General features: G+C 40.6%; 1 protein-coding gene across 6 annotated transcripts in view; it reads left to right on the top strand.

Moving 5' to 3' along the window:
- The window catches only part of DLC1 (DLC1 Rho GTPase activating protein), a 212,295-nt gene extending 189,088 nt beyond the window's left edge, over window positions 1-23,207 (top strand). For all 6 annotated transcript variants that reach the window (XM_014261642.2, XM_005517699.3, XM_088056210.1 and 3 more), the window contains 12 exons: window positions 1,131-1,212; window positions 8,053-8,116; window positions 10,903-12,329; window positions 13,182-13,358; window positions 15,314-15,473; window positions 15,716-15,914; window positions 17,856-18,069; window positions 18,483-18,597; window positions 19,482-19,703; window positions 20,135-20,352; window positions 20,529-20,702; window positions 21,252-23,207. In XM_014261642.2, the coding sequence (XP_014117117.2) occupies window positions 1,131-1,212; window positions 8,053-8,116; window positions 10,903-12,329; window positions 13,182-13,358; window positions 15,314-15,473; window positions 15,716-15,914; window positions 17,856-18,069; window positions 18,483-18,597; window positions 19,482-19,703; window positions 20,135-20,352; window positions 20,529-20,702; window positions 21,252-21,372 (3,173 nt within the window). In that variant the 3' untranslated portion in view covers window positions 21,373-23,207. The remainder of the gene's footprint in view (window positions 1-1,130; window positions 1,213-8,052; window positions 8,117-10,902; window positions 12,330-13,181; window positions 13,359-15,313; window positions 15,474-15,715; window positions 15,915-17,855; window positions 18,070-18,482; window positions 18,598-19,481; window positions 19,704-20,134; window positions 20,353-20,528; window positions 20,703-21,251) is intronic.
- Window positions 23,208-26,157: the final 2,950 nt, after the last annotated feature.

The raw sequence follows: 26,157 nt of genomic DNA, 5'->3' as shown, positions 1-26,157 counted from the left end.
GATACCCTGTCCCTGGAAGTGTTCAGGGCCAGGCTGGATAGAGACTGGTGTAGTGGAAGGTATCCCTGTCCATAGCAGGGTCCTTGGAACTAGATGAACTTCAAAGTCCTTCCAACCCAAACCATTCCATGATGCTATGAAAATGAGGACATAGAATTAATTTCTGTTGTTATAGAAGGTTAATTAATTTCATAGAATTCATAGAGTTCATCTTCTGTTAGAATAGAAAATACCTTTCTAGAAATTAATGTCAGTCTTAATTCTTTTCCTCATTCCAGCTCATTCTTTCCAGTCTATAGAAATTAAAAAATTCATAAGCAATTACTTGGATCAGGAAAATTGTGTGCAACTGCAGCAGTCTGTTCATAGATTGTATTTCTGTGTGCCCTGAAGAACCAGCAGCTTTGGGTGGGAGTTTTAGCTGTGCAAAGAATGCCAGATCAGGACCTGTATGACAGTCAGGAATCTGTGGGGTACAGTAAATAATATATATGTGTGTTTGCTGCTTCAGAGCCGTAGTAAATTTTCAGCTCTCTGCCAACATTGTTTCCTCCCCCTCACTCTCCCAGTTGTTTACCTAAATAATCTCCTAAGGAAAGGAGGCAGTATGGTCTCCACGCATCTTGGCTTGCTTTCTTTTCAAGCCGTATCTCATTAATGAAACGGTGTCAAACTTTTAAATAGCTTAATTAACAGCTAAGGAGATTCAAGGCTTTTTTGTCATTCTTTCACAGAGTTTTGGCATTTACTGGCCTTTTTTCTTTAATGTGAGATATTACTACTTTGATGGAGATTGCATATTTATTTTAAATAAAGCTAGCCTGAGTTAGTTTACACTTCTGATGTCAGATAGGGAAGCTTACATTTACCTTTCCCATCTCCCATTCTTTCATCTCTGCTTTAATTACTTTTCCTCTATTCTGTGTATGAACTTTCAGTTATCAAGGCTACATGTCAAAAATTTGTAGATGAAAAGGAAGCACCCCTGACATTTGAGGTGATAGCATGTGTTTACCCAAGTACCAATCACTGGCATCTTGATGAGCTCAGCTGCAGGCAGCTGGTTGTTTGAAATAATGCATCACTGGGAATAAACATCACTTTGATTCCATCTGTTTCTTTTCCTGCAGATCTCCTTTTTCCCATTGACATTGCTCTAGTCAAGCGAGAGCATGATTTTCTGGACAGAGATGCTATTGAGGCGTTATGCAGGTAGGTGAATAAAAATCACACTGCATTTTGAAACAAAACCCTTCCTTATGTAATAGAAAGTACCTGGAAAAAGCAAAACAAAAAAAAAGCGCACTAAAGTATGTGGTTTTCATTAAAATACTTTATTGGGCAAGTTGGGAGGAGAGTGGCAGGAATCTTTGTGAAAGGGATTTCATAGGCATATTTTTTATTATTCTTCTTTATTTGCTTTCTTTCCTAACTCCTAAATTAGTTAGGCATGTGAAAGCAGAGCTGTGATATAGCCATCTGCACGTACAACTGCAGCACCAATTCCCTCACAGGGACTGGGTTTTGGAAGCAGTATCAGCAAAGCAGTGCTGGTGCACTCCGTCACTCTCCTTTCTTACCTTGGTGGGCAGCTGTGTATACAAACAAAATTCTGTGTGTATAAACAAAGTGCTCTACATACAAACCCTCACACTGGCCTCAGTGCATGGCCCTGTGTAACCTGGGCATGGCTGAAAGGGATAATGTGAGGGAATCTGATAGTTTATCACTGCTCTGAAGATGGGCCTGCCCTCAGCCACATGCTCACATTAACTCATTTTTGTTGTTTATGGGCTCCTCACCCAAACCAGTTCAACTGGCTCAATCCACAAAAAGGGTCTTGAGAGTCCTTCTCTGTTAGTAAATTAAATCAGTGGAAAATCATAATGAAGTTTACAGAAGGTGTGAGGAATGGGGCAGAACCCCGCAGTCAGCTGCAGAAGCAGGAGAAGGGATAGGTAGAGAAAAAGAGGGAGCAAGACTTGCTGGTGTGTGGCAGGATTTTTTTTACAGAACTACAGCCTCAGCATCACCAGTTTTGTCATAAAAGCAATCACAAAGGCCGCATCTGACATCATCTAACATTAATCCATCCATCAGTTACCTCTAGTGCAAGTCCACAATCTTAAATGGCAAAAGAAAAAAAGCTTTAACTTCTCATATCTCCTCTTACCTAGAAATAAGTGCAGTTTTATCTCTCTGTCCTTCAGTATAGCAGCTTTCCAAACTGCCTGCAAAATGAATGCTTTTGGATACTGTATGCATGGTGTCTGCAACTCTAAATGTCAGTATCAGTAATTCTAACGAATTACAAAACCCTTTTAAGAACAGCTTTAAGTTTATAATGTTCTCATGCCATCACTGCCATACTTGGAAGGGAAAGAGAGGGACTGGAATTTAAAGTTCTTCAGAATTATTTACAGGATTTTCAAACGAAGAAAACAGATTTGTTGTCCAGTCATTAGGAGGGGAAACATCTCATTAATGTTAAATTCATGCAAGATTTGCCTTACTCAGGTGTGGGACACCTATTCCGTTGATATTTAAATATGATGCATTTGTCTGCTTATTTGTGTGCCCTGGAACTTGTGAAGTCATTGAACAGAAAGTATAGCAATGCAAATAAATGCTGATTCCCAGAAGCATGGTCTTCCCTCGCCAGGAAAACAAAATATAGTCAGGCCAGCATACTTTGCTTTTGGTGCTCTCCTCCAAGAATGCTTTTCAACCTGGGATTGATTAATTAATTATACAGGGGAATAAAGGTAGCAGATTGTTTCTCACTGATGAAAATAGCAGTGTGTGCTCCATTATCTCTAGGAGACAAAGATTTTCGAGCTTGAACTGTTTCGTTCTGAAGCCTGTGGCTTGTACATCACTTATCTGTTACAAAAAAACTTTAAAGCTAACACTGAAGTATCTCCAGAAACATTCAGCTCCCACCTCAAAATAAAATTGAAGTAATTCAGTAAACCATATCAGATGTCTGAATTTGGCCTTTTACCATGTGTGTTAGACAAAAGCAGTACATTATCACAACTTTTCCACCTTTAGATTTTTTTTTTCCACACCTCTGTGTTTAATTTTGCAAAGCTCATTAAAAACTGGACATAGTTTGGAATGCTGCCTTTCTGCCTGCAGCCTGGGTTTATTTTGACTCATGCCACAGTCAGTGTGTAAATAGTAAAGGGGTTTGCTCAGTAAAGGCTTTGAACAGTTTCACAACTGTAAGTCTACTGCTGTTTTTTGACTAAAAATCGGAATACTTTGGGAGTTATTTGCACTTTCAGCACAGAGCTAAGGGAGCACTGTACACTGTGGATGGTAACCAAATAGTAAGAGGTCTGTGCTGAGAATCTGCTTTTCTGTGTAACAGCCAGCATTTCCCAGAAGTTCTAATTACATTGTTCTGATAACTGTATGTGAAAGAATTGTTTTAAAAAGACTGTAGAAATCACAGTGACAGGGATTTCTTTTTTAAGTTTGAAGCATTTTAAATGATAGCTTGCATCTGAACAGCATTGTTAATTATTATTTAATAATCTTATTAATGTAAGCAGGACAATTAAGTTAGCTTTAACCCACCCCATTATGTTTTTTAAGGACAATTTTCAAGTGAAGAATGGGTTGAGACTTGAACTACAGAGATTGCATATGGCACTCAGTAAGAGATGGTTAAGAAATGTCATTTAGTGATCTTGCCATGAAATGTAGGGTTAAAAATGTAAGAGTGATGACCATATTTTAATTTTCTTGGATGCTTTCTTTAATGACTGTGCAAACCAGTGCTGGCCTTGCCTCCATAGAACTTTATGTAGATTAATGGCTGGGACTTTATCTCAAGCGGATAACTGGATGCATCATGTGCTGATGAAACTAAGTACTGAAACATGCTTATCCTAGAGGCTGTTGCTAAGTAAAAAATACATAGCAAGCCGTGAGAGAAATCCTTTTAAATCTCCTTACGCATGGCTAGGAATCTGTTACACTATATATGCAAGAGGTTTCTTAAATCTTTTATCATCAGGACTTCTCATCCAAGAAATTGGTTGTAATGTATTCACTGTTTGTATCATTTGGTCTGTGGAGAGCTGACTTCCTTTGCAGAAGGACATGCAGACGAACCCCAGGAGCCAAAGTAGAGGCTGTCCCCTGAGACAAGAAGGCTCTTGTATGACAGTTACAAGTATAATAGAGCTGGACTTTGCTCTGTAAGCGGAATTATGAATTTAAGTGCATCAAAAAAATATTTTAAACCTTAAAGCTTTAAAGCACAGTTCCTCAAATTCAAAACAGTAATTTAAAATGCATAAATCTAGTATTCTGCATTGCTAATAGTTTATTTAGGTGCATGGGGTGAGAACTTCTGTTAATGAGAACAAATAATTACCTGGTGTTATACCCAACATAGAACTGACTAGTACCTAGGTTAAAAAAGACTTCACATCATAAACCCACATTTTAATTTAGAAGTTAGTTGTTCACACTACGGTTTTTTTGTAGTGAATGTCTTGGTCAGGCTGCCTCTCTTAAAAGAGAGGTCAGGCTAAATTAATTTGGCCATTTCTGAGAAGACTTAAGAAAAATGCATCATTTTCTCACTTCTGAGAGAAGCTCCAGTGCTTCATGTTTTGGATGCAGCAGGCTTGGGCTGTGTAATAGCCACTCAGGGCTGATATGGGCTGACTTGGTGTCTAGGATGGAGAGGCAGGTCCTGCTGCCTTGGTCACCCTCAGGAGGAAGGGGTTTGCAGAGCTGGGGTGAAGGAGTATGAGAGCCAAGGTAGGAGTCCAAGGAGAGTGAGGAAAAGTGATGTCATGGAAATAGAATGCTCCATGGGAGTAAGATAACATGTGGATGTGAAGATGTATAGAGAGGACTAACCCAAAGACATTTCTCTAAATGATGGGAAAGAATATTATCTTGTCATCCAGACAGCCATCTAGAGAGTGGCCAGGGTTGGAGGCATAGTCGAAATTGAGACTGAGACAGCCAGGCGGTGAAAGTGGCTGTCTGCAGCAATCCTGCCTCCCATCTTGTCTTCAGGAAGGTGTCACTGAGACATGTTTGGGCAGAATACGACAGACCTAAAGAATGAGGCAGGTCTGCTGACTGTCAGTAAGGAAACAATAAGTGAACTTATACCTGGGAGTGGAGTTAACAGAGGAGAAGGTCCAGACCCAGAAGAGAAAATTGTGGTTTATTAACTAGCATCAATTTGATGAGAAATCTGTAGAAAATAAGTATGTGCTTATAGGCTCAAAAAGTGTTGCAAAGCTTATGTGAAGGTTAATGACAGTTGTATAGGTAAATCTCATCCTGACAAACCAAACTGTAATCTTAGATTTTAAGACACACTAATGTGTTTGGAAGGCAGTTTTGCATATTGTGCTGTATTTTCAGTGTGTAGTTCAAGGACCTTGGCAGTCCTGAATTTCAGCAGAAGTTGAAGCAGGATGTGTGATGTATCTATGTAATTGAAGTTGCAGACCTGATGCAATTGCTGCAGAGCGTTTAGATTTTAAAAGGGAAACTGGTTTTGTGGTGCATCCATGTCAAATATGTAACAGAGACTATTTGCTTCACTGCTGTTGAATTTAACCTCACTCATTGGGGGTTACCTTATCTTGCCTTTGTACTCATTTTTGTGAGGTGTGTTCCAGGAGATTTTTTTTAAAAAATACCCTCTGTGAAAATAAAGGTCTTTGCTCTACCCTTTTCCAAGTATTTCGGGGGTTTTAGCTGAGTAGGAGAGAAGTCTGGGGATGTAATCTTTGTGAAATCAGAGATTGTCTTTATTAGCGGTCAGACAGGCTGGAGCTAGATAAAGCCTGATCCAGGGATTCAGTGGTAACTTCTCTCTGCATAAGTCAAAGGTTGCAACACTGTGAAATTTGTAAATTATTACACAATATAGAATTGAAACCAGTTTAATATTTCCTGGTCTTGAGGTCCAGGACATTGAGAGGAGAATGTGTTTATAGCAGAGAGGGAGGCAGCTTTCTGATGCTTGTGTGGCCTCTTGAAAAATAACCAAACAGTTTTGTGCGTAGCATGTAGATGGGGCATTCACCCTTCACCCGCACCATAAATACCATAAAAGTGAATTTAGAATTCCTCTAAATTCACTGGCCTTGTGCATGCACCCACCAGCTGCAGCCAGCAGGACTGAGCCTTTTGTCTTCTAAATTCAGAGCAGAGACAAAATCTGGATAAAAAAAAAGATATCTGGATAACTTTTGTAACCTGCCACTGCCCTGCTATTTGACCCATGGCAATTCTTCCTGTTTCTCTTCTTCTCTGCTGTGTTGTGGCTGGGTCTAATTATAGATCAAACTGCCTTTTCTTTTTTACTTCGTGACTTGCAGCAAAAGCATCAGTAGCAGCTTTCCCATTTTCTTTGATGGCTTCAGGATCAAGCCCTGTGTAAATACCATCTGCAGCCAATCCTGTGCATAAAAGGCAAGGGAAAAGAGAAGAAACTAGTAATTCTCCTGTGCACACATTTTGTACATTCAAGTGCAAGTTTCATGAATCTGAGAAAATTCATTTGAAGCAAAAGGGATGTCAGCATTTCTTTTCTTTTTTTAGTTTCTCAAAACTGAAGATACAGGCTCTTCTTAGCACTTCACTCAAATGAATTTTTATGTGAAAATTACATAACTTCCTTTGGAATGAATTAGGCTTTTTAAAGCTCAGCTTTGCTTCTGTTGAATTTGGGCTGTGGTCCAGTTGAAGGAAGGGGGCGGCCCTACTGCTGTGCCTCCTCCCTGCACACACAACTCTTCACGCACCTCAGGGTACTAACCCAGGGGAAATTCAACTCCAAGAAATATCGAAAGATTGGTTTTCAGCTCAGTTAGTCTCCTCAACCAATCCACAGTACAGTCTCATGAGCAGAAGTATTGACACAAGACTAAACTATTACTCCCTTGAAGCTGCTGCTTCAGTTTTTCTGCCTTCTGCATCGTGCCCAGCCTGTTTCTTCCTTTTGCCTTGCCATAGCACTGGCAGTTCTCTAGCCACACTTTACCAGTACAGATTTTAGTTGAACCATGCCCTTGGAGCAGTTTCTGGGAAGGCAAGGACATGGAGAAGGGCAGGAGACTATGGCAGCCTACACTTAGCTGAACCTAACCTGCCTTGGAGCTGTGTCATGAATAGCACCAGCTTTTTCTGTGTTTTAAGTTGCTTGTGCTCAGCCCTGCACACTGAGTGACTGGGGAAGAGAGGATAAGAAAGACAATTTTTTGGTTGTTTTTGGGATACCTAGCAGATAACCAGATTAGCTCACTGAGGAAGAGGAACACTTATATGTATTCATACACTACTTCAAGATATGTATCCAGACTGCTGTCACATTTCACAAAGAGGCTGGTTAGCTATTGCTGCTGCAGCAATTTATTTTTGTTTAAATTTTAGTTCTTCCAAAAAAATTTTTATATATGAAAGGAACTTTCAGTTTAGGAAGCAGAAATTTGGTCTATGTTCTGGTTGGAGTTTTTTTTTAGCTGACAAGTGGTCTTGTCCCAGGACCATTGTTCAAAAACAAAATAGGCATCTAGTAAGTGGAAAATAATTTTTCCTCTGGGAGGTTTCAGCTTATAAAGTACAATTTTAAAGCAGCATGCTTTTTTTTTAATATAGTCACATGTTTATAGTATCAAATTGGAAGATTCTTCTGTTATTTTTAGTCTGTCAAGGTTGAGATTGTTTCAGAGTTTGGTTGTCTGCTATTTAGAACAAATGTAATTATTTCAATTTGTAGGATGTGGTGTACTTCTCAATTTAGTCCAAGTTTCCATTAACTTCTCTTTACTTTGGTTCAGGTAATTGTGACAAATAGTCATCCATTGCTCCCTCTGAAGTTAGAGTACAGCCAAATGTAATGGGTTAATAGTTAAGTAAATTAGGCCTCTAATTGAAGCTCTGCTTGTGGTTATTTGTATGCAGAGCAGTTTGGGAACAGCCTTCACAAAAGCTTTGAACTGGAATAGCCTATGTCAAAACACTGGAGTATTCTCTTAATATGGTTTCCTTTGCTCTTTGCAGGCGCTTAAATACTTTAAACAAATGTGCAGTGATGAAGCTAGAAATTAGTCCCCACAGGAAAAGGGTAAGTTCATTTAATTCTTCTATTACAGCATTATGTGTTAATAAAACTGAAAAAAAAAAAAATCTAGCAGATTGATCAGCTTAAGCTTAGGATTACACCTGAGTAGAACCTGGCAAGGACACAGTAAAAAAGAAAAAAATCTGCTTACATTTCTTTTTGTGTTCTCACTGAGTGCAAGGCTTGGCAGTGGGTAAAGGTTGTCTAGTAAACTTTTCCCTGGGATGCTGCTTCCAGTGACAAAGGCACTGGACTTTTCTGCCAGTGAGGTTGTTGGTGTTGCAGCCTATTGCCTGCACTCAGGCAGGATTTTATAGAGTAGGCTTGATGGCCAAAGTGAGCTGACCTTAATGTTAGACCACCATCTTTGACATCATCTTCAGTTTTGATTCTCTGCCATCGCCTCAGAGTTGTATTATCTTATTATGATATAGACAGGATCAGTTAGACTGTGCTTGGCCTGTAAAGGAAAGGATTAGGCACACTGCTTCCTTTCCAATAGATTTTCAGAATACAACAGCTACCTTTTCAGAAAGTTTTCATGTTTCCCAGGAGGTCAGCAGGAATTAAAAGTGTTTCCTGAATCTTCAGGATTCCCGTGGAGCAGGGTGAGAAATAAGAGAGCATCTACTGTAATTTCAGTAAGGTAGTACCGACTTGCCACTCAATAAGGTACCACTCAATAGCTGTCTTAAAACTATGTGTGTGTCCTAGGAGGATCAGTAATTGATACTGTCCCCTGGGATATGACAACCACAGATAAAGAGTTAAGGCAATACAATGCTGCCCTACCCCTAACAAGAATGCATACAAATGCTCTGAGGTTGTTTACCAGGAATTAATCCCCTCTTTCCCTATCTGTTTGAGGTATGTTGGAAAGAGCATCCAAGCTCCAGAAGATAACACTCTGAGGCAGCATGTGTAAGAACTCCTTAAAAGTAGGGGTAGGCTGGATTGCTGTTTATGACCACCAGAAAATTTCTCATCCTTTTTCCTGAACCTTGTTAACAGTGGAATGATCAGTGTTGATATTAGAGGTCAGACCAGACCTGACTTCAGGTCCAAACCTCAGATCCTCCAGAGTCTGGATGTTACATTTGTTTCAACTTTCTGAACTTTGTTTCCTTCCTGAACTTTATTTACCACCCATGTTCTGGCAAATGGACTTGGTGCCCATTCCCTTTCATTATTGATGTCAATAAAATCAATACTTAGCTTTTAAAGCTTTTTAACACTAGGGAAAAATTCTGCTGACAGAAACACGTTTCTTTATGTTTCTACTGACTTGTTTGAAAATTAAAATCACTTTACTGCTCCTTTTTTTTTTTCCAATCAATCTCATTCATCCCCAAACCATCATTATTATCCACTGGCAGTTTCAGATTACTTTTTTCCTTTTGAAAACTTGAATAGGCAAACCAGAATTCTTGGGTTTTCATCTGAGTCATGGACAAAAGTAGTTTGCAGTAGTTGGGAGACAAAGAAAATGATGCTTGCTCTGTGTCTCGTGTATTTGGTCATAAGAAATAAATACAATATCTCACTTATTTTCCTGAGCTGATGAAATGTCATATAAAAAAAAAAAAGAAAACAAACAAGAAAAACTAGGAGATGATCAGGATCTGAAGTATGCATACATAAACTATTTGAAATATGAATAATTTACTTGTTTTTCAAAGAATAAATTTTTGTATTCATGGCACACAAATAGTTACAGTTTGGGGCATGCATATGTGTGTGTTTTTAAATTAAAGCAAATTAAACAAATGTGAAGTGAAATTCATGGAGCTGGGTGGCAATTAGTGTTTCTTACTCTAAACACCAAAGATTATTTCATGGCTTCATGGTGTCATAGTAAAATATCTTCATTGGTTTTATTCCTCCAATGTGAAACTTTCCATATATTTGGAAGACCAAATATGTCAGGATTGTTCCCTTTCAGTATTTAGATGAAAAGATTGTAGGCGTAATTGATGTATGTGTAATTGTACTCTAAGCATTACTCATACATCAAACATGTTATTTACAATTTACTTACGTGCTACACTCTCAGTGAGCTCTTGCTGCTCACTGTCTTCAAGTGTTGAAGTTTGCCTGAAGCTAGATTGAAGTAGAGAGTTCACAGAACATTCTTAAAATGTTAGCTGCTAGCCTGTGGGAGGAAGAGTGGACCAGGTAAGAGCCTGGAGCCATCACACTCTAGCAGTGCAAGAGCTTCCTTTGCTGTCTCATTAGTCACAGTGAGGAGACTCTTCAGAATGTTCAAATGGGTAAGGAATTAAGCCACTAAAATTCAGAATGTATGAGAAACATCTCGTAATTGCAAAGAGGAGTATAAACATATAGCCACTATCAACAAAGTGTAGCTTTGGAGAGAGTCCAGAGGGACCCCAACCCCTGACTGACTCCAGTTTAAAATGTTATGCATGCCAGGAATTTCCATTGATGTGAGGGCTATCCACTGTGACCAATTAATTAAGTCTATGGATACTAGGGTTTTTTAAAATAGAACAATTTAAAGTAGATTGTGTTGTTTGTTTCTTTTTATGAACAGTATATCTTTTGTATTTAAAAACAGTTAAAATATATTGCCTGTACCGTGTTATCTTTTCCCATGACAGGCTTTATGGCCTAATCTTCCTCTCCCTGAAGTAAAAGACTGTTTTCACTTTAAATTCAGTGAGAACAAGGTCGTGCTTAAAGCAGTTTAGTGGACATTGTATTTAAATGCAACCGCCTTTGCTGTTTGAGCTGTGTGCAAGCAATACTTTCAGGGTTCTTCTTTGCAGAGTGAAGATTCAGATGAAGATGAACCTTGTGCAATAAGTGGCAAATGGACTTTTCAGAGGGACAGCAAGAGGTGGTCACGGCTTGAAGAGTTTGATGTCTTCCCTCCAAAACCGGACTTGAATATCCCGTCCCCAGAAGCTCCTCACCTGACGAACGCAGCAAGCCGGGAGAGCGTGCTCACAGACCTCAGCGAACGCCAGGAGGTGGCTTCTATCCTGAGCATCAGCAGCAGCAGCAGCCACCAACCAACCCTGCAGAGCGAGGCATCTACCACCAGGACAAACTCGGTGGTGAGCGTTTGTTCATCGAGCAACTTTGTAGCCAACGATGACTCATTCAGCAGCCTGCCCTCGCCCAGGGAGCTGAATAGCTTCAGCTTCAACACAAAAGCCAACGAGAAGAACGCCAAGTCCAAAACAAAGAGCCTGCTCAAGAGAATGGAGAGTCTTAAAATCAAGAGTTCTCACCATGGCAAGAGCAAAGCTCCTTCAAAGCTTGGCCTGATTATTAGCGGGCCAATCCTGCAGGAGGGCATGGATGAAGATAAACTGAAACAACTTAACTGCGTGGAGATTTCCACCCTCAACGGCAATCACATCAGCTTCCCCATGGTACGAAAGAGGAGCGTCTCCAATTCCACCCAGACCAGCAGCAGCAGTAGTCAGTCTGAGACAAGCAGTGCTGTCAGCACGCCCAGTCCTGTCACACGAACACGCAGCCTCAGTGCCTACAATAAAAGGGTGGGCATGTACCTGGAAGGCTTTGACCCCTTCAATCAGTCAACGTTCAGCGATGTGATGGAGCAGAACTTCAAGAACCGCGGCAGTTTTGCGGAAGACACTGTATTTTTTATCCCTGAGGATCATAAGCCCGGCACTTTCCCCAAAGCACTCTCCAATGGCAACTTCTCCCCTACAGAAAGCAACACCTCTGTGAACTGGAGGACAGGGAGTTTCCATGGACACGGCCACCTCACCCTCCAGAGGGAGAACAGTGGCGACAGCTCCAAAGAGCTAGGCATGGGAAAGAGGCGCAACTCCTCCAGTTCCATGAGCAGCCGCTTGAGTATTTATGACAACGTGCCAGGTTCAATCCTGTATTCCAGTACAAGTGACCTGGCCGACCTCGAAAATGAAGACATATTCCCAGAACTAGACGACATCCTATACCATGTCAAAGGGATGCAGAGAATAGTGAACCAGTGGTCAGAGAAGTTCTCAGATGAAGGGGACTCTGACTCAGCACTCGACTCCATTTCCCCATGTCCTTCCTCTCCAAAGCAGATTCACCTTGATGTAGATAATGATCGAAGAACACCAAGTGACCTCGACAGTACAGGGAATTCACTGAATGAAACAGAAGAGCCCACAGGGATCCAGGACAGGAGAGACTCTGGGGTTGGTGCATCGCTGACACGTTCCAACAGGTTAGACCACGAGTGTTGGGACTCGGGGTGGTATAATTCTTCAAACTGAAATGGTGCGTGGGAGGGGAGGGCCATCAAGTAGGATTAATCACTTTTTAAGTTGGCTAGAACCAAGAATAAGTATGTTCTGGTTTGCGTCTAGTGCATAGGAAAAGCCTTGACTTTCAGACTGTTTCAAAAAATTGCATTTTTCAGTAGCAGGCTGTTTCTAATAGCATGCTAGGGCACTAAATCTGTGGGGAAAATGGGGCATGATTACTTTCTCTTGATCACTGTAGCACAGTGGGAGACTGGGGGAGTTCCAGTGGCCTCCAGATTCTGCTGGGAGTTTTACCATGACTGTATTTTGTATTGTGAGTAGAGCAAGGATTTTAATTCTTTCTAGCTTTGTTTCCAGCTTTCCATTAAAAGTGGTGCAAATAATTTAGTCATCTACAACTGCTTGTATAAACTTAATAGGACTTCTAGAAGTGCAGATTTCCTATTTGATATGTGTAAAAAATGCATGTTATTTTCTCTTAGAGGAGTTTTTTTACTCCCACTGCCATAGTGCTGTAAGGACTTTGGGAGAAGGGCATTGAAGCCTTTGGGGGATATCTGATAGGGCAAGGCTGTGTAGGTAGCACTGAGCTGTGGGTCATCCCAGAGTGCACATTTCCACGTGAAGCACCTGTCCATTCTGCATCACACCAGGTGAGGCAGAAACACTGCTAGCTGATGCCTGTGAAATCTCAGAAGAATGCAGCAGCCAAGGGCAGGGATCTCAGCAGTACATTTGTGGTAGTTCCTGCACGTGTCTTGTAGAGACATTTCAGTAACCTGCCCTTTCTCTGTCTCCCATCTTCTCCACAGGCACAAGCTAAGGTGGCACAGCTTCCAGAGTTCCCACCGGCCCAGCCTCAGCTCAGCATCACTGCAGATCAACTGCCAGTCTGTAGCACAGATGAACCTGCTGCAGAAGTACTCTCTCCTGAAGCTGACTGCTCTCCTGGAGAAGTACACACCTTCCAACAAGCATGGTTTCAGCTGGTAAGGACACAGTGCTGTGTATAGAGAGCCCGACTCTGTGAGAGCATGACAGTTGTCCTTGTCCCAGGCAACACATCTTTGGAAAGATGCGATGCATCCATCCAATCCCTCCTTTTCCATATTTGCACTTCATCCTCCAGCATGTGCTGACAGTGATTTGTGGTTTTCTAAGACAGGGCTAAAATCACTAACCCTTTACGTAAGCGTAATCCTATTAGGCTTCAGAGATGTATTTATGGGGACATGTGAGGAACCAAAGCAATGAAGTACAGACCAGCTTTCTGAAGAGGAAGAGGTTCAGTATCTATAGCAAAAGAAGGACCACTTAGTTATGGAGGCAGTTAGCAAGCAGTGGCACAAATTGCAGCCAATCTTAATAGGCTGACTTTTCTTCAGTTATTCTTAAATATTTGTATTATCTAATTTATGTAATTATGCAATTAAATAATGTAAACTTTACTTAATTCTCACTAGCCAAAATTTTGTTTTCCCTTTATAAGGCACTATAAATTTTGTTTTCCCTTTTTGGTGCCTTTTTAAGGCACTATAAATCAGTTAGCTTGCAAACGAGATGGAGAGAAGAAGAAAGGTTGGGAGAACTATGGAGTTTTTTGTAGGCAGCAATTTCTGTTGTGGCCAGGTGTTTGTAACCCAGTTGAATATTTTTTTGTCAGAAGAATGAAATAGAAAGCTCTTTTATTATTGTATCTGCAGTACAGCCTGTGTAACCTTCAGGATGCAAAGGACGCAAATAAAATTTTGCTTGTCCCTACCACAGGCCAGCCTCCTCCCTTCCCCAGGAGTCATAGAGAGTATTTAGCTTCGGCATCAAAGTACCTCCTGTTCAAAGGCTGTTATTATGTCAGTCTTTCTAAATACAGAAGTTGTTTGTTCTGAAAGACAGAAATAAGTATTGACCAGTTATCCCTGCATGCTTCAGATTCTCAGTGGAGATCGCAATGTGTTTTTTCACATTCCATTGGCATGTTTTTTGACAAAGCAAGTATTATTCATACATGTATCAATAATGCTCTAAACTTAACTATATAGCAATACAAATTGGTTCTGTTTTACTGTGCAACAGATTAGTCAGCTGTAAATCCAACGCACTGTTTGTATAGCTGTACTGTATGTAGAAATGTTAAATGTCTCCCTGTTTTCAGTGCTACTGTGTCCTATTAGTTATTACACTGGGCATTAGCTTTCCTCCCTGTTTAGGAAAATGACCTCAATATTTTCACATTTTAGTGCCTTTTTTTTCCCCTTTGTGAAACCAATACTCTGGGGGACACAGGGGTAAATCACTCCTTTGTGTTTAGTAACTTTTTCCTTGGAGTCATCAGCAGATGGAAAGGCCTCTCAATGAAACTGGAGTGGGAGGTGGGGGTAACAAAAGTCACTGGCTGACAAGGAGGGGGGTCCTTCAAAGGGGTTGTTTATAGAACTGAAGTTTTTAGCTGACAAACTCAAATGTATTACATCAGTTTCCTGCTGTTCTGCACACTGGTAGGTGGTGGACTCAGTTTGAGGACTTTGCAGAACAAGTAGTTGACATACAAAAGCTCATTGTTCAAATGCCCATCTTTCCTGAAACCTAAAGAAGCAGTGTTATAAGGGGTCACTGACCGCAAGATTTATTTTGACTCTTTTGCAATTCAATCTGGCCCCTGCAGTTTTACCCTGTAGCTTTCGTCCTCCTAATATTGATGGAGTAGCACCGCATTAATACTTAGGGGCAGCATACTGCCCCAAGTGTCAAGCCTTTCTCTTAGAGAAACTCTTGTTTTCTTTCACCCTTTCCAGCCCTGAGTGGCTAACTAATTTATACTGTCACTATTGTTTGCGTTACTGAAAGTGTTTCACTTATTTTCACTTACTTTCCAAATTACTGGAAATACAGACGATAAATAGTCAACAGAGGTTTAATTTAATGTGTCATTCATTTGCTTGAATAGGGCAGTACCAAAATTTATGAAAAGAATAAAGGTGCCAGATTATAAAGACCGGAATGTCTTTGGAGTACCACTGCAAGTGAACGTGCAGCGCACGGGGCAGCCTCTTCCCCAGAGCATTCAGCAAGCCATGCGGTACCTCCGCAACCACTGTCTGGATCAGGTACGTTTTGTTATTCTCTTCTTCCACGTGCATGCACCACCCAAAGCCCAGCTTTCCATTCATTTTGATTGTTCCTGGGTCAGACTGAAAAAACTAGACTCAAAACAGGACAAAATGGATAATTAATGCATGGAGAGCTTTCCACAAAATTAGAGCCCATACTTCAGAAGCTAAAGAGTATGCTTACGTTTCAGATTTTCTAGGTTCATTGTAAATGTATTTACTTCTATATGTGTATTTAGGTTGGACTCTTTAGGAAATCTGGAGTCAAATCAAGAATTCAGGCTTTGCGTCAAATGAATGAGAGTTCCACAGACAGTGTCAACTACGAAGGCCAGTCTGCCTATGATGTAGCAGATATGTTAAAGCAATTCTTCCGTGATCTCCCTGAGCCTCTCATGACCAACAAACTCTCCGAGACCTTCCTACAGATATACCAGTGTAAGTAGTGAGATTCTGCAGCCCGTAACACGTGGCCATTTGTGAAGCAAGGGTGGAACTTTGTAACGCTGCTTGCTCTGGGTGCTACACCTGTTTCTTACCTTGGTTTTTACCTTTCTCCAGTAACTGTTACAGTTTAGGCTGCCTCTAAGGAATGGATTTTTTTTGTATTGTCGTTTTACAGCAATTTATAGTACAAGTTTAATTTCACCTTTCTCTCTAGTTCAAGAACAAATAGAACTTGCTCTAAATTTTCTATTCTAAAGAACTTCATCACTTGCTCTAAATTTTCTTCTCTTCTTTGAGCATACTTGATATTATGGTTTGAAAATAAGCCACATTTAATGTGGCTAAGTAGACGAGCAGAGCGAACACTATATGAAAAGAGTTTGGGGCTTTTGAGGGGATTGGCCAGGCTACCAAAAATTTTTATTTTCTTAAAATTCATTTTTGCTATCCTTCACCTCAACTGTTTAAAAATAACCTCTAAGTGGTAAGCTTTTCTGTTACTGACTTGTAGCTACTTTACAGATAAGTACCATAAAGCGTTCAGAGTAAATCACATAAAAAATGGACTTTATCAATGCTTGAAAAATAAATAATTACAAAAAAATTACAGGAATTTCCTTCAGAGCTCCATAGGTGGAGACGATGTTTTAAAATATACAGACCATTTCTTCAGTGCAAGCATTTTTATGTGTGTGTTTGGATTCTCAAGCAGGTTTGTGGAGAAAATTAATCAGGCTCTCCACTTCCATGCATATTAAACAGCAGCTCTGTGAGTTTAGAGCCAAAATAAGTTTGACAGAGCATTGCAGGAGTTTCTGTTCCTTTCCTTTTGCAGGCGGTAGGTCTGAGGAATTCCCAGAGGTGGTCGGGAAGTATTATCTCTATGTTAAGCAAAGAGCCTTAAAACAGCTGTAAATTCTGCTTCCCTGCAAAGGGCAAATTTTCCCTTTGCTTTGGTGCTATGCACCAGGCTGCACAATGGAATGCATGTGGCTTAAATGTGTTTTGAGCTGATTGAGAGGAAAGCATGGAAAACAGTGGATTTTTTTTTGCTTAAAACTGCTTTCTAAACTCACCTGCTAGCCTTACAAAGTTGCTGAAGCCCAATGCAAATACCCATTAAGTACCTGGGTAGCACCATGTGTATTATGAGACATGCAGTGAGGATGGTAGGCTGTAATGATGATATAAATGCTCCAGGACTCGGACTCTAATGTTGTCTTCAGGGGTGGCTTATTGGAAATCCCTTTATAAGAAGCAGATCTGGTCTGGGTTGTTTCATTTTTTGTTCCTTTCAAGTTTGGAGGAGAAAGCTTTATATAAAGACACAATCAAATTTTTCCAGTGTTTGTTGTTCGTAACCAAGGAGCTGTTTAATGGTATGGGGCTTCACAGCGTTGACTTTCTTTTTCCACCGCATGACTTTGAATGATCTGCTCAATAAAGTAACCCTGTCTGTTCGGTAAAGCGCTTTCTGGATGTTTTATGACATCACTGTTGAAAAGGTTTGCTAGCTAAATTATTTAATTAGTTTACCTGTTCTAAAATGCATTCGCGTTTTAAATTTCTTTGCAAGCCAAAGAACTTCTAAATTGGCTGGACTGTGTTTGCTTGTTCCCTGCCTGAATCCAGGCTTCTGTCCTTTCAGTGCATCTGCAGGAGCATGTAGCTGTTGAAGCTGAATCTAAAATTAACTCTGGCCTAGGCACAGCTTCTTGCTTGCATTTCTTATGAGGCAGGAAATAGCTGAGGGTAGTTAAGCTAGTGGGTTAAAAAAAATTCCTTCGTGTTTCCTACAAATGGTATGCATCCTGAAGGAAATCGCTTCAAACTCGAGTCAAATATTTGAAGCTGGAGTTTGCTTTGGGATGTGTTCATGCTGTGTGTGTGGAAAATCAATGGGCTGATGAGAGAATTACTAATATTATGCAGATGTGCCAAAGGATCAGCGTCTCCAGGCTATCAAGGCTGCCATTATGCTTTTACCTGATGAGAACAGGGAGGTCCTCCAGATTCTTCTCTATTTCCTGAGTGATGTCACAGCTGCAGTGAAGGAAAACCAGATGACACCAACAAACCTGGCTGTCTGCTTAGCACCTTCCCTCTTCCACTTGAACACTCTCAAAAGAGAGAATTCTTCCCCAAGGTACGTTTTTGGGAGCAGGGCTCAGTGCTGCTGGTTCTGTAGCACAGCTGGCAGCAATGTGCAACAGGCACAGTCTGGGATTGATCCTGCCAGCTGTGATCACCTCACGCACCTCAGAGAGCACCCACCAGCTGTAGAACAGTTAGATCTTGCCTTTTCTTGGTGATTTGTTAAAACATAAACAAGCTCATAAGAAGGAAAAAAAAATGTGGGTGGAGGGTTGTTTCCAAAGAAAAGGCTTAGAAGGAGTAACAAGAGCAGTTAGCAACACCATGCCAATATTTGGTACCAGGCAGCATTGCTCTAAATCACCAGCAGATTTGGGAATCCTACTGTTTTCTTCCCAAACATGTCTCTTGCTCTGCAATGAATAACTGGATTTGTGTATGTGTGTGCTCTTTTCCCCTGTGAAGGGTGATGCAAAGGAAACCAAGCCTGGGCAAACCTGATCAAAAGGACCTAAATGAAAATCTGGCTGCAACCCAAGGGCTAGCTCATATGATTGCTGAATGCAAGAAACTCTTTCAGGTAAAACACCTGTTTAACAACTGATGGGTGGAATATTGATTAGAATGTCTTAGATCTGCTGTATAATGAAAAGATAGGAATGTCTCTTCATTTTTATGAAGTTTAACACATGATAAATAGCTTTTTAAAAACCTTTGCATCCGGATCTCTGTGCATACCTGAATTAGAAGTGGTGCCAGAAGAGAAGAGAGTTGTTCTGTTGGTGCTGGTGCTCTCAAGTCAGGAGGCAGTTGTGGGGTTTGGCACATTTTTGTTGCACCCAAGCTGCATTTGGAATACATTTTCAAATTTTTATTGTGCAGCCATGAGGGTCTGTGAACCTCAGCTCCAATTACAAAGCAAGATGCTATTTCCAGGAATTTCAATTCTCATTTTATACTTAAATTCCCAAGAGTTAGCAAGACAGGCCACAAAAGCATCCTGGAATGTAACACTGTCAAACCGTAGGTTGAAGAATATGGAGGAACTAAAGCATGCTCCCTCTAGGGCCTGCGATGGAGAACCAGACAAGTCGAGAACTGGTTTTCCTCACTGTCATCAAATCTTTTCAGAGCTCTCAACTGAAGACGTGTCTGTCTCTTTTCTTGCAGCTGACAATGTTCCCTTCTTCCTTCAGTTTGCAGGATAAACTGTGCTGTGGGAATGAGTCTAGTTGTGTAGTAAAGGGGGGATACTCCACAGAATAAGACACCCCATGAAACAGAGACTAATTTGAGTTAAATCAAAGTCACAGACTTAATCGAGTGCTTAAGCTGACAGACACACATCCCATCACTTAAAAAAACTAACATACATATGTCCCTGTGGCTATTGAGCTGCTAGACTAACACAGTGATCAGGGGAGAGAGCTGCAAGAGGATGATTTCACCCTTGTCACCCCTCAGATACCAGAAGAAATGAGCAGGGGTCGGAACTCGTACACGGAGCAGGACCTGCGTCCCCTCAGCCTGGAGGAGCTCCGGGGCAGCAGCTGCAACACTGAGCCCTCCGACTACCACTGCTACCTCCAGGACTGCGTGGATGACTTGCTAAAGGAGATGAAGGAGAAGTTTAAAGGCTGGGTCAGCTGCTCCACATCAGAGCAAGCAGAGCTGGCGTACAAGAAGGTATGAACCCTGTCACTCACACCACAGCTCTGACTTTAGCTCACTTGTGACATAGGATATTACAGAAGGTTCAAAACACATCTTTACTGTGCAGATAGATACTAGAAAAAAAAATCTTGGTCTTTTGATGCAGTTGCACACCATATAAAAACACCATGTCTTTCAGCAGTAGCTTGCCAATGCATTCTGATTTGTGTTCTTCTGTTTATCCAGCCCAGGAATGTTCACTGTATTGAATTTACATGCCTTCACTCACACATGCAAAGCCTTAACAAGCTGAGTCACTGTGCAGGCAGTTAGAAAGAAATTTCTCATCTCTGATCTTGTAGAGCTCAGAACTAGCAGATGGAGAAGTGTTTCAATAATATTCTTAACTTGAAAAAGAAAGCGTAAGGAAGAGGAAAATTAAGGACTCTGCTAATTTTCCCCAGGTGTGTGAAGGTCCCCCACTTCGATTATGGAAAACTACCATTGAAATCTCAGCTACACCAGAGGATGTTTTAAATCGTTTACTTAAAGAGCAGCATCTTTGGGATGAGGATCTTATAGAGTCAAAAGTAATTGAGCCTTTGGATAGCCAGACAGATATATACCAGTATGTCCAGAACAGCATGGCACCTCACCCAGCCAGGGACTTCGTTGTCTTAAGGTAAGACAGTCATATGCAATGATGTTTATATCCTACACATGTAGCAACCTTACTTATTTCTTTATAAAATCAGCTATATTAGTAAATATCTATTTGTTCCTAATCTGAATTCCTATTAGATGTTCGAATTACTGTTTGTCAAGTAAAAGATTTTTGGTTTTCTTCTTTTTTCTTAGAACATGGAGGACAAACTTCCCCAAAGGAGCCTGTGTGCTTCTGGCAACCTCAGTGGACCACGATCGGGCTCCTCTGGCAGGTGTTAGAGTCAATGTGCTCCTGTCGAGGTATCTGATTGAGCCCTGCGGGTCAGGAAAATCAAAACTTACCTACATGTGCAGAATTGATTTAAGGTAGGAAACTCCATTTTGTTTGTCCATTTCCTTTGGAGGTGGTTACTTTTCTTGTATAGTTTCAGCATGGTCAGTGGAAAACTTAGATGGTTCAACAGACTTTAGCTTGGCCAGTAGTAGTACATCCTTCCCAAAGGCAAGCACACGGGTCTCTGAGATGTCACAGAAAGCTGGCTTCAGTGCACATCTGGCAGCAGGTGTAGTTGTTGCATTAGAAGCCTCCAGTATGTGCTCCACCATCACTATTGGTATACAGCCCCAGCCTTTCCTCTGACAGTCATATTGGATGCAAGGACAAGTTAATTTTTATACTAAGCTTGTAAACAGGGCCAGGTTGTCACAAAACTTTCCATAACCTTTCCTTAGTGCAGCAAACTTGTTTTTGAGCAAATCTATATATTAGTAGGGTTGAGCTGCACAGTAAGCGGTACTAAGGAGATTTCCTAGTCAGACATTTAACCAGCTAGATACAGATTTGATTGTGACTAAGAAAATACGTACAAAGTCTCTGGTACCTTCCTCATCATTACTTTTTTCTCCATGCAACAGGGGCCACATGCCAGACTGGTACACCAAGTCTTTTGGACACTTGTGTGCATCAGAAGTTGTTAAGATACGAGACTCTTTCAGTCAGCAGAGTCCTGAGAGCAAGGAAGTAAAATCCAGGTGACTACTGAAGAGGAGCAGCCATGCACGCCCCACCTCAGCAACATAGACATTGCCCAAAACTGAGACTTGGGCGCTGCAGACCAGACCTGTGTTCCACCTGCAAGTCGTGTCATGAAGGGATGACAGCATGAGAACTTGACTGTGAGCATTGCTATAGGACTGTGGCCATACCACACACTTTAAAGCTGCTTCCTGTCTGTGTAAGGTCTATAGTGTAGGCCTCGACTGGAATATGTAGGAGAACTGTGCAAAAAAATAAAAATTTAAAAAAAAATGCTATTAGATGTTTTGAATTGCTTCTGAGAAGCAAATTTCTTTAAATGCAAAATATATTATGAAATATGGTGAAGGCTCATCATTCCCATGTGAAATACTTAGCTTTATGTACATACTCATGTCATTTTATTTGTAGTGCATTGAGGGACTGGTGTATCCACTGGAATAGTTGGTACTCTTCAATGTGTTCTCACTGAGATAAGCAGAGAAAGGTTTGCACAGAGATTAAAGTGTGAATGAGTGTGTTAATGGTTGAAAGGATAGTAGAAGTTGAATTTGAAATGTGTCTGGTACACTGATAGGCAACCAGAATGGATTTTATTATGCTGGATACAGTTCAACCTAGAATGGGACTCCCCTGTGGACCAGGAGTAGCTATCCTTTGAATGTGCTAGTTCTGTCTTTTCCTCAGCTCTAACCTAGTTGAGAACCCTAAGCAGATGTTACAAGAGGCTTGCTTCAGCTACTGTCCACTCCTTATCCAGATGATCTTTTAGGAGTGATGAGCATTTCTATAAGCTTATTTAAGAAAATACACCTTTGAGCAACGTAGCAGCTTAGAAATGAAATGTCTGCAATGGTAAGGAGAGCCAATAACATCAGTTGTTAAAAAACAAATATGTCCATTGCTTTTACTCCCGAGTTATCTATAGGTGTTTTAATGAGCTTTTATATATTTTATTGTATTCTAGTGGCTCAAGAGGAAAAAGGTCAACACTGGAGTTGTGGTGCCAGGAGGTGGCAGGACTCCTGCAGCAGCAGCTGGGGTGGCTTGACTAGGGAGAGTCATGAAAACTCTTTCCCTTACTCGCCCCTCCTTGCCTGTTTTCCTAAAAGCTGTGTGTTAACATGAATAGAACCTGCATGTGAGCAGTTTGGGGGGTTATATTGAGGGCAGAAAGGAGGGTGCAGTTTTGTCTTCGGTTTTGTTGTGTTTTAAACCCTTTGGAAAATTTTCCACTTCTTGAGAATCAACTTACATGAACTGTAGGAAGTCCTGAGGTCCTCTGGAAAGATGTCTTTCTGTAGGTTTTACTGTAAAGGTAAAGATTTGCTTTCAAGGTGCAGTATTAAGTGATAAATGTATTTTGTGGCTAGGGTATGAATGAGTTGCAAGATGGAATCTTGACAGACTTTTTTACCATTGTCAGTATTATTTTAAGCTTTTTGATGAAGATTTTTTTTTATATAATGGCAAATAATGTAGTACTTCCAGTAACAATGTTCCTCATGAGTAGGAAAAACTTGTATATTCTTCTACATCAAACACTTTTGAATTTGTAAAATTGTATGTTGTACATACCATTCTATTGTAAACATGTATACTTGCCCACAGTGTACTGTCAAACATAGATTAAGCATGATAAAGATTATTTAAAATATACCTGTATTTATACCTCAGATATTCTTTTTGGGTTTTTGTACCTCAAGTATGTTTTCTATTGTAAATGTGCTTTACATGAGTATGATCTATGCGAGAGAAAGAAAAATGTTTAACTTGCTATAGATGTCTGTACAGAATATACTCAATATGTGCACTATTAAATGTTTAAAATTGGATATTTCATAATGAGTTTTATTTTATTCTGCATTCTTCCTTCCACTCTCATACCAAGAGGGGGAGGTGTTTTTCTGACTTCTGGTTCTTTTCACACTCCAGCCAGCCGTGCAGCCATGCCTGCCCTCTCCCAGGCTGATACTTATAGTATTGTTAAAGGCAGGTACCAAAGCAACTTCAAAGTTTTCAGAAGACAGGACATGACAATGGCAGAAAGCTGGACAGAAGCATTCCCTAGTCAATTGCTTCATGCTTTTATAATAGTGGGAAGAAACCTCTGTTTTGCTGTGGTCTTGTAGAAAGGAATTCTTGAATTTAACCGGGTGGAAAGCAGCAGTAGGCAATGCTGGGAAATAATTCATTGCTTTCCTAATTTCTAAATAGAGAATGATGTCATGATGAGTTTTAGAGTCATAGGTTTGCTTCAAAAAATGCAAGTGTAAAAGTAATTGGAGAAAGTTAAAGCACACACAGCAATTAAATCAAGCCAAAGAGGAGGCCAGGAAGATATACAAGCAACTGACTAAGGTGAAAAACCAAGCCAAAGACAGCTGTTAATTCAAGCAACTTCTCAAAGTTTTTAAAGTCTTAGCCAACAGAAGTATAATTTAGGCATCTGAAGGAGGATTTTGATTTGTGACGCTTGTCTGATACACCAGCTGTGAGAAGGCCTCCTGCTTTTCAGTTACCAACATCATCCTATTCTTTCTCTGCCTGAGCATCCCAAAGTCCTGATCGCTATCACTTCCCACTTCATTCCCTGGATGATGCTTCAGAGTCTGGCAAAAGCAAACCTCTTGTTGCCATGGTATTAGTTCCCACACACCAGAGTTTTAGAGAACCTTTCTGATAAGGGATTGTCATTTGTTTGGCTGTTACAGAACATTTTTTCTTCCCAAGTCAATACTTAAACAACTGAACATTTAAAAAAAAAAAAAATACCAAACAGATTTGTTGACAGTTCTGGGTCCTCAGAACAAGCAGAGTTAGAGCTAATTTTTTTTCTGTAATGATGGTTTTGTTTGGATATTTAAGCACACTAACTCATGATACACCTCTGGCAACTTAAGGATTTACACTGCATTTTGTTTAAAATGCATTTAGGTTACTCTCAAATTAACATTTTCCTAAACATTTCTACAATATGAGTTAATTTTGAATCTTCTAAGTAGCCTCAGCCTCCAGAATGCTTGTGTTCTTGGCACCTTCATTTGCAGATATCCATGTTGGTGCAGAACACCAGAATTCAATCTTCCATGCCTGTGGGGTTTTTTGTCAGCTGTCACTCAGGGCAGCACTAGCTCCTCTTGGGACATTCTCCTGCTTTAAGCAGTAGTTGCCACAGAGGAAGTGCAGGCTGGGCCCTGATTCCATTTTGTCCACGTGCTGGTGTGAATAACTGTGTACATTGCATCCCTGGTGCAACACAGGTCCAGTCTGCCCTGTGCTTCAGTAATGCTGAATTTCAGTACTTCTTTCTGACAATTTCAAGCAGAAAAAGTCATGTTTCACTGTCATTCCTCAAGTAATGCACTCCACAGTATTTATGAAGCTGTGAATAGTCAGTAGCCTTCACCTTAGAAAGGCCACTAACACATGTGGACAGTCTGGGAAAGGGAGACTGAAATGATGTAAAGCAGTACCTCTGCAGTCTAGTACAAGACCTTGAAAAGAGCAGGACCCAGTGTCCACAGTAGCTGTGCCAGAAGAAAGTATGAAAACAGTATCCGTGACTTGGGCTACATTATAAAAGGTGGATATTTTCACTTAAGACATATGAAAATTAACTGGAATACACAAATCTGCTAAGTGCTGGAAGCAGTGTCCTATCATAAGGAATGAAAACATGATCGTGTTTTTACAGAGCAATGCATTAAGAATAACTGATTCCTTCATCTCTGTTATACCATAACTTCTGAATACAACCCTTCACTGCATCTCTGAAAAGTTACTTTCATCTTTTTCTCATCCATCAACCCAGAATGTTTTATTTTTCTAGCAAGGAAAAGTATCACATTCTAAAACAATTAATTCATAGCACCAGATTAGGGTGAAAATCTTATGCTAATATGTAATGCTTGCACCCATGTACCTTTTGCATTGAGCACTCCCCTAAGATCTTGAGACTTGCTAAATTACTTCTCTCCTCTGCACCATCCTACTGTATTTTCCTGTATATCCTGTGTCCAGATTGCTTGCAAGAAATGAATTTGCAAGCTGAATCCAGGGACAGTAAAATGCAGTGAAGTATGGGAAAGAATTAAAAGAAGGAAAAATTCCATCGAAAGAGATTAAGGCACTGGAGGGGCATATTTATAGAGAGAGAGTCAAGCCACAGTCTGGCCACTAGACAACAGGGATGTAGTAAATGTCGACTAGCACTGGAAGGTCATAAAAATCCAGAAGAGGAGTTCAAACTAGCTGAGTGGGTGTACAAGTTGGGCTAAAAATTTGTTAATGGAAAATGTGAGGCAGAAGGAAAGGAAAAGGCATTTTGCACACAGCAAGAGGTCTTTGGGACTGTGGGACAATCTCTCCCTGAGAAGCAGCAAGAGCATAAGTAATTTAAAACTGCTCATGCTCAGACCCTGGAATCATTGCTTCCTAGCTTCCATAAAGCATCACAAAGACATAACAAAAGTCCTCTCCATTATTTGCCATGATTACAGGACTTACAGGCTACCACTTTTGACCTTTAAGCACTGTCAGATAGCCCTGCCTGGCTGAGCAAGAACATATCTGGTGTCAAAAATAAAATATCTCAATTGTTTTGGAAGTTACCAATAAGTCTTTCTCTAAGAATTACATTGGAGGTTGTGGCATGCAATTTGCTTAGATTTTATTGAAGTGGACATTCACTTAAATCAGAAGATGCAGTGCCTTACCACCACGGGCCAGGAGCATGAAGATCAGCACGGGGAGGTTACCACACAACTGGGAGACCTCTTTGCT

Source organism: Pseudopodoces humilis, chromosome 6, assembly GCF_049639895.1.
Source record: "Pseudopodoces humilis isolate 2021_Gansu_Grassland_sample_001 chromosome 6, ASM4963989v1, whole genome shotgun sequence".
NCBI lineage: Eukaryota > Metazoa > Chordata > Aves > Passeriformes > Paridae > Pseudopodoces > Pseudopodoces humilis.
The sequence above is the reverse complement of the archived record's forward strand: the minus strand, read 5'-3'. Positions and strand labels throughout refer to the sequence as shown.